At 39.8% G+C, this 8,787-nt stretch overlaps 1 protein-coding gene across 2 annotated transcripts; it reads left to right on the forward strand.

Moving 5' to 3' along the window:
- Positions 1–1,180: 1,180 nt before the first annotated feature.
- Positions 1,181–7,091, forward strand: LOC103367208 (probable isoprenylcysteine alpha-carbonyl methylesterase ICME). Of its 2 annotated transcripts, none has more exons than XM_008295173.1 (9): positions 1,181–1,401; positions 3,263–3,294; positions 3,380–3,529; positions 3,633–3,753; positions 3,855–4,067; positions 4,219–4,302; positions 4,609–4,750; positions 6,049–6,211; positions 6,316–7,091. In XM_008295173.1, coding segments are annotated over exons 2-9 (1,110 nt in total). In that variant the 5' UTR covers positions 1,181–1,401; positions 3,263–3,292; the 3' UTR covers positions 6,551–7,091. The 2 variants fall into 2 exon arrangements, with proteins under 2 accessions (XP_008293395.1, XP_008293394.1); XM_008295172.1 differs by having other exon boundaries at positions 1,181–1,339.
- Positions 7,092–8,787: the final 1,696 nt, after the last annotated feature.

Consider the following 8,787-nt stretch of genomic DNA (forward strand, 5'->3'; position numbering starts at 1 on the left):
GTCAGCTGACATGTAGCTCACTTAACTGATGAAACAGACGAGCAAAAAAAAAAAAGACAGAAGAGATGTTTAAGACGTTCAAACATGAAGCTCATTAAAAGTAGAGAAGTGCTTACAGTTTGCTGTGTAGGCTGCCATTTTGAGAAATGATGTACATAAAAAAACAAACACAGCAGTGGAGTTAAAACAACATACCGAAGTTACAGAGAACCGACTTCTGTTGACGTTTTCTTTGATTTCTTTTGCCCAGTCTGACTTTAAATTCCGAGTTCCCGGTTGCCTTGAATGCACCATCGTAGTTTAGGTTGTATTTCCGGAGTATCAGAGCAAAGCTGCGCACAAACACAAGATAGAAATCCTCCCTTTCTTCAGCAACATTACTGTGCCTGAACATCCGAGCTCCTGAATGTTTTATGAGTTTGCTTGTTTGTTCTTTACAAAAATAGGCATTATATTTTTTTTAATGAAAGGATCTATTTATCTGAATATTTTTTTATGGTGTATAAAAGTCTGAGCTTGGCACCAAACTCACAATATTTGACTGCCATGTCTAGTGTATGGAGATTTGTCGGAATCACAGCTAACAGATTTGCTCTAATTTTGTATATTTTTAGTATATCGTGAGTTGAGATGGTTAACTTTTCTCCCTCTTCTCCTAGTAGACTGCACATAGGGTCTCACCTCATTCAGTGCAACATCAGTGCATTAAAACTTGCACATTATGAATATTTTGTTCATTTAAAAGACTCTTTACAATATAGATTTTTTCAACATTTGTGCCAATATCAGTATTTTAATAACTGTATTACCTACTCACGGAAGAATCTGTGCAGTATCAGTGTTTTTCTACATTTAGAGTACCCGCATAATACTGATTGAAATTAGAATTAGAATTAGAATTAGAATTAGAATAAAACTTTATTAATCCCTTCGGTACAAGACCTCAGGGAAATTGCTAAATGAAATGTCTACATATGGAAAGAATCTAAGCAAAATCAACAGTACTTATGTCTATTGATCTATCCACTCACTGTATTTGTTTATTTATATCTGTAAAGCACCAAACAACCTCTGATACTTCCGTAAACTCGACCGTTTTCCTCTCTGCTTGTCGTGACCAAACCGGAAGTGAGCGATGGTTTCCTCTCTCGGTGCGCCGCGCTGATCTTCGGGCGGTGTCAGGCCGGCGACACACCGCCGGCTGTTGGAGGACGGCAGGTATCCCGTTAAACCGACCCGCAGCATCGATTCCCCGCGACCCAATGTCATCTGATAACGGGATAAATTAACGCGGGGGACATGGGCTTCGACACAAACCGCCACGCATGACTGTTTTCCGGTGTGTTCGCCGCCGCTTCCTGTGCTTTCCTGACCTCTCCATTGTTTTCCCCGAAGATAATTGTAAGCTAGCTTAAGCTGCAAAACATGTCAAACTAACTGACGTCGGTAGTTCTTCTGTTTGTGGGGTTAATTAAAAACAAAATACAGAGATATCCAGCTAACTTTACACTGAAATTACACAATGCAGCTCACACCCTTATTATTTATTTATTTAGCTGTGATACCGGCCTTAGTGTTACAGCATATAGCAAGCTAATGTCGGTTTATGCTAAAAAGTTAGCAGCAGCTCTCTAGAGTTTTTTTTCTGTTGTCATTAAATACAGTAAAGAAAGTAATAAGGCAGCTTTTTTTCTTTTTTTTGCAAGTAGTTCCTGCCTGGTGGTGTTAAAATGTCACTAGAGGGCAGACTGGTACACGTATAAAGACAACAGGACACCACTGTCTGAGTACTTTATCTAAAGATCAGCATAAGCCACTATTTACAACAGTGTCTGGGTTGCCAGGTTGGGAAAAATCCACTCAAGTCATTAAATTAATAATTAAACTAATTATTGTTTACTCTGTCAGACAGTTGGGTGGCAGCTCGAAGAGAACAGCACAGCATTTTATTCATCTAACAAAGCCTTGTTAGGAAAAAAATATCTGAATATCTGACTTGTCTGTTTAATTATAGATCAATTTCTCATCAAACTAGGGCCCCGTGAGTTTATAGTCTTGGAGACATTAAAACTGAGAAGCTTTTGAATATTATGCACCCAAGTACTGGAACAAAACCTGTTGAGATTAGATGATCTAATCCCATTTGACAGGTTTACGGCCCTGGTGTCCCACATGGAGCAGTACGAGTGTCCCTGTTTTTTTAATTTTAACTTTTACACTTTCTCTAACGTATGACTGCTTATTCTGTATGTGTAGAGGGTTTTATTGTGATTGTCTGTGGCGTGTATTTTATATGAGAGAGTCTGTGTAAATATCTGTTCTTTGTATTTTATTCTGTAGTTTAGCTGAAAAATGTGTTTTTTGCTCGTGCTTACAGGGCAGCCATAAAATAGAGACTCTCACTGGGGCTTTTCTTGTTTAAATAAAGGCTAAAAAAATACTTTGATTAGTTTTAAATAGCAATTAACAATAAAATACTGGAAAACGTGATAGAGTTAAGATATTTAGTTTTTCTGCAATATGATGAAATACAGGACTTTTTTTTTAAAACCAAGTGACTTGGATAACTCTAATTGGAATTAATTAATCCTTCTGTAATGAATGAGGTGATTTTGTAGGAGAGTGCATCTTCTTGGCTCGTTTTTCTGTGCACATGTCTACAAAGTCTGTGTTTAGTGATTAAAGTTTTCTTGTTTTTAACTGTGTATCCAAGAACTTTAACTTGATTGATTGATGTCTCCTATAGATAAGTCATGACAAGTTCTCTTTTTGTCTCAAGCAGCAACAACAGTTTTAGCACAATGTGTTTGCGGTGATGTGTGAGCAAGTTATCTTTAGTTGCATATGTTAAATAAATAAGAAACAACTCTCACTGTAAAATAACAATAAGGTATTAATAAATGGAGTTTGGTCCAGATACTCTCTATTTGAACAGATCACACACCAGACAGTTGGTTCGAGTTGTTACCTGATGATCTAAATACCTGAAAAGCTGTAGTGGGATGAAGACAACCTGCAGACCCTGGATTTCTAATTATTTAATTGCTAATGACAGATCTGTGAAGCATTACTAAACTATGTCCTACATATAAATCGAACCAGTTTGAAAACAGCCTTACAAAGTGCTTCTGAAAGCTGCAGCTGCAGTTTGCAATCTGCTTGAGATGAGTTAGTATTTTACACTTTGCTGTTGTGTGTCTGACAACCAGTTTAACATTTTCCTGCTACTTACACTTTGTCCTCGTTTTGTAAATGTTTGCAGGGAAGACGGACGGACTGACTGAGCTGCAACATGTAAGAGCCGCTCTAAAAAACATTTTCAAGAACAAAAACAAAAGAATAATCCTAATTATAGTATATGTGTTTATTGCCTTTGCAGGTCTGGAATAAGATCCCACATGTCACTGCCGGTGACGGTGGGCGTCCTGTTGGTGGGCCTCCCGTACTCCATCTCCCTGGCGACCCAGTGGCTCTACGGGTGGCCCAACAAGCCTGGATATAAGAAGTACATCGAAGCGCTGAAACCGAGGTACCGTTAGGATTTGTTCTGTTGTCCCGCATAATGTAGTTTGGTTCTTACGCATTAAAAAGAGTGTTTTTTAATCCTCTTTTCTCCTTGTTCTCTGAATCAGACGGATATACTGTTTGACCAGAGCTGTGCTGGAAACTCTCAAATACCTGCAGTACGGGAAGCTGTACTTCCAGTGGAAGTCCTGGTACAAGAACGAGGAGAACCGTAAGCACTATGAAAAGGTGTGAAAATCTGCAGAGTCTGGTGTTGTTATTTTTTAGTAAATAAAGTCGCCCCCTTAACTCAACGATGTGTAAACGATCACACTCTTCTCACCTGAAAGGGCATCACGTTTGGCCGCAGAGGCAACAAGCTGGACTTGTACCACCCTCCACATACGGGCAAGTCTGAAGGCGTGGCGGCGCCGCTGGTGGTTTTCATCTACGGAGGCGCGTGGGGCTCCGGAGAAAGATCGATTTACTGTTTACTGGCGAGGCGGATGGCTGAAGAGCTGAACGCAACCGTAGTGTGTCCAGATTACTGCACATACCCAAAGGTAAGGATGCTGGAGGGGACACAGTCATCCTAGTGTGCTTAAATCTGATTTATAGAACATGTAGAGAACTGTGCAGTAATTCATACTCATAACCTTCAGGATCATTTGTTTGTTAATGTTTCACTGGTTTCTGGTTTCATGTGATCGCCAGACAAACGTTTTAGGGATGATCCAAGATGTTGCTGACTGCTTGGTTTGGACCCAAGAGAACGGACACAAGTTTAACTTTGACAAAGTAAGTAAATTAAAACCCTGTGATGACATCAGCTAGAAAGACTCTTCATTATACATCCTCAGATGATGAAAACTGCCCCGATGTCATAGAATATTTCTGGCTCTTAAAGCAGTTTTATGGGTCTTTCAATCCCACAGCTACCCACCTAATAAATAAACTCTCTATTTCACTTTGAGTCCCACTATTCTGAACTAATACTGACGTTTTTGTTGGAGAAAACTGACGCTTTGATTCTTATTTCTTGTTGCGGGACCAGTTTTGCATCACTATGTATGTAATGTATGTTGGTTTCTTTGTCTTTTTCAGGACAACGTTGTGCTAATCGGCCACTCAGCAGGAGCACATCTGTGTGCACTGACCACATTTTTTCTCATTGATGCACGAGAGGAGCTTTTCATCGAGTCCAAGAAGCACCGGGACATCACGCTGTCGATAAGAGGAATTATCGGTGAGGATTTGATGCCGAGTCTCACATCCTGATGAATACTCAGCTGTCAGGAGTTGAGTTTATTTTGGTGGCTTTCATGCTCACAGCTAGCAGCAGAATATACGCAGAAGTTACATTAATGAAGACAAAAAACACATTTATCTTCATTTTACTTTATAAGAATATAAAATAAAACTGCTCAAATGTCTCCATGGACCCACACAGTCATGCTTAGACATGTACAAAAACAGCAGCGTACTGTGAATCCGGTGGGTGTAGCCTCTGGTGTCGACCCTGACGACTCTTTTTTTTGCAACCTCACCAGCAAAGCCACCCGCCATTTGTTGCCCCCCACCAAAAGGGCACAAACAGCTGCAACAAAGCCGTATAGATGCTGACTAGGTCTGGACAGAACAGTTAGAAGGACTTTACCCAGTTCCTGTTTAGTCTGAGTGTCACTACGGAGGTCAAACTCCAGATTAAATCCAGGGAACTGGTTGGTGAAGGGCTTCCTTACCAGTTTGATTCCAGTCTGAGTCAGTTCTACTAATCTGTCTCCATCCAGTAAGATGTCGTTTGATGCAAACCTTTCATCAGTGTCACTATAAATACTTGTTAAGTGACAGTCTTATACCATCAGCATACTAAATGTCCAACCAGTCGTCAAAAACAGATATATGAAGGGGAAGGAGGTATGGTGAGACCACACCTCCTCAGGGGACCCCAGATGTAACTAACTGATGACTATAAGCGCCATTTGCCAACCCCCCCGTTGTCTTCGTCCAGTCATGTAGCTGTGTATCCAGACTAACAGTCGTGGATGTTGTTGGTCAGATGTTGCAGTAACTGGGTTTGGTCCACCAGTCAGCCAGCAGTCCTCTCTGTCGTCGGTTGTTTGTAGACACAAACCAGGAATGTGAGGCCTCAACAAGGGCTGGTATGAAGGAGGTTAGACTTCAGGAGGTCGGCATGCTGCCCCTTACATTTGTTTTCTGCATCAGCTCATTCATGGCAAATCTTTATTTTCCCCAAGTGAGATATTATTGAATCTGACCCCAGTGAATAAAAAAGAGCAGGTTCAACGTTTGAGTACGGGGAACACATCTGGGCTCTCCAATGCAGCTGGAACTGTTTCCTACATGTCAGGTCCTCTGGTCCTTTGGTAATAATGATAATATGCCATCAGGCCAAAAAAAACAAAAAGACTTTTTTAACACACAAGCATTTTCAAAACTCAAATTCTTTAAATTTAGGACGACACTTTGACCTCCTGTCTCCATCCTTTAGTCCTTCCTAACGATTTGTTGTTCCCTGAACAGGTCTGAGCGGCGTTTACGACATCATGGACCATTACGAGCACGAGCAGAGGCGAGCAGTCGAGTACGTCTCCACGATGCACAAAGCCATGAACGGAGTGGAAAACTTCCCGTACTACTCACCGACACACTTACTGAAGAAGCTCAGCCAGGACAAACTCAACAAGTGAGAAAGAAACACGCTGCCTTTAGCTCATTCATGAAGCATCGGTTAGAAATACAAATACGATCTCACCACTTTTTACTGACTGTGTTTTCTGTTCCTGCCAGAGTGCCTCAGTTCGCTTTGCTCCACGGGACCAGTGACATTATCGTTCCTGTCGAATCTTCCACTAAGTTCTCCGAGCTGCTCACCTCGCTGTCCGTGAAGGCGTCGCTCTACCTGCTGCCCAGAGTCGACCACACCGAGATGGTGACCGACCTCATGGCGTCGGACAGGCGCTTCTACCACGTCATCTACAGCTGCATCAAACAGGAGTTCAGGAAACTTCTGGGCACCTGCTGAGCCCCAGAAACCAGCTAAACTTCCACACATGGCTAGTATTTACTGACGGTGCCATACTGTGACTGAACTTTGTTTACCGTTTCTCTTCTAATACGTTGAAATGAATCGTATTTAACCTTGAACTGAACTTGATTCCTTTAAGTTGTGATTCCATGATGACGATGACGTGATGTTTTTGTGTGATTGTAAGATTTACAGGTGGATTGTTTTTTTTAATTTTTTTTATTTAACAGCTGAAAAGACTTTTGGTTTGAAATGTGAATAACATTATAATAATGTTTTGGATGGAACGTTTTCCAAATAGCACTGATGAAGGAAGTAAATGTGAAGTGAAATGTGTCGTGAAGGAAAAAAAATACTCCACAGTATTAAAATGAGAGTCCAGTTACCAAATCTGTACCTTTGATTTCAGGTAAGCTTTGTTTTATGAAACATGAAATGAATTTTTGTCTTGATTTATTATAACCACTCATTTTGAAAAAAAAACAAAAAAGTATTTACCCCAAATACTGGCGTATGAATTAAACTTACTGAAAGGAAATCGTTGAGCCTCTGTTTGTGCCTTCAGTCTCCGTTAAGCGCCGTCACATCTTTTAGACACAAACACGTCACACACAGCAGTAATCAGGTCGTGATATTAAAACGATATACGGAAAAGCCAGAGTGCACCTTCATAATAAACAGCTATGCAAAGCATGTAAATATATATTGTTAGAGGATTTTAAGTTAAAACATAATTCATACATTAAGTGCTAATCGTCCATTTTACAAGGATTTTTTTTTTTTTTTTTAAGATTCAGAAACTGTAGCTGGAATTGAAATAGCCAGAACTTTACTTAGTGTTTAATAGTTTATCCACAGTTTATACTGTGTTTGTTTTTTTGGTGGACATTCACACAATATAATCTGTTTAAATTTCTATCTATTGGCAGGCTCCCACCAGCCTTGGTTGATATTTGTCATATAGTTCTAGTTTGGTAATAATCTAGAAGATCATTAAGCCCATAAAGCAGCAAAACAAAGACTTAATGCTCTATTTTGTGGGCACATCCCTAATAAAGAGAACACAAACCAGATTAAGAGGCGACACTACAGTTGAATGTCACCATAAAATCTCACCACTTGATTACTTACAACAAGGTAATCCTTTTTTTGTGTTAGTTTTATTTAAATATGTAAATGAAGCATTATAGATTTAAAAAAAAAAAAAAAGCCCAAATTGAAAAAACTTCCAGAACCAAAATCAGAACATTTCATCAAGCCAGCTTCAAAGTTTTCACAGAGGACGTAGAAAATACTGTCAACGGCCAAAAAATAAAATAAAATCAACTTTTGCCATATAATGTTCTAGAAACACCACACTGTTTGCACACAACATTTACAACTTTTTCGATTTATTTTTTTCATGTGCTGATACCACGATACTGTTCATACTTTATAATTCCATACTTCACATATATAACTTATTATTTCTTATATATTTTGCATGCTGGCGTCAAAGGTATTAGACATTTTACACTACACTTTCACTGCTTCTTTTGCACTCCTGATTAGATGCAAAACTAAATGTAGTTTTCTTTGTGCTCAGCAATGACAAGAAAACAGAATCTGATCTAAAATATGAACAAACTTCTCTGTAAAAAAGACAGAAAGAAAGAGAAAGAAAAGCATTTGAGAGTGGTATAACTGAAATCAGTTGCAAACAGACAAAGTGCAGCAAAAATAAACACTTGAAGAGTTCATTTGCAAAAACAGAGAACTCCATCTTCACAAACCTCCAGAAAACCCATTTCTCCATCCTCTACCTGAGACAATATCAGTTAAACTTAAGTTATCTCTGCTGTTGTCATTTCTACTGAATCAAATCCACTCAGCTTCAGTTTGTTTTATATTATCTCAAGCAACAACAAAAAAGTTTTGTGAAAATCTACAAAAATGGAGTTATCTGATTGTGTTTGTGTGTTTTAGATGTTTTCTCATGCTTTGGAGGTAAAATCTCAAGTTTTCATTCAGCTTGGTGTGTTTGGTTGAACAAACTTGAGCAGCACTTCCTCCTCTTCTTCCTCCTCTTCCTCCTACTCCTCCTCTTCATCATCACCTCCTTCTTCTTCTTCCAGCTTTTATTTTGAAATGCGGGGGGCTTCGCACGCGCGCTCCCGCTCACACGCACGAGGCGGAGTTAGTGGCGTCTCCGCGCTGCTCCGGAGCTCCGCGGTCACTCTCTGCGCGTTTCCCAC

The sequence above is a fragment of the Stegastes partitus genome, unplaced genomic scaffold, assembly GCF_000690725.1.
Source record: "Stegastes partitus isolate 25-593 unplaced genomic scaffold, Stegastes_partitus-1.0.2 Scaffold1027, whole genome shotgun sequence".
In the NCBI taxonomy this organism is placed as follows: Eukaryota; Metazoa; Chordata; class Actinopteri; family Pomacentridae; genus Stegastes; species Stegastes partitus.

What these genes read in the sequence shown, in the direction of transcription:
- LOC103367208 (XM_008295173.1), top strand. An exon ending in ATCGAAGCGCTGAAACCGAG is followed by an intron (nt 3,530 to 3,632) that starts GTACCGTTAGGA and finishes TCTCTGAATCAG; the next exon opens with ACGGATATACTGTTTGACCA. An exon ending in GTCGATAAGAGGAATTATCG is followed by an intron (nt 4,751 to 6,048) that starts GTGAGGATTTGA and finishes TTCCCTGAACAG; the next exon opens with GTCTGAGCGGCGTTTACGAC.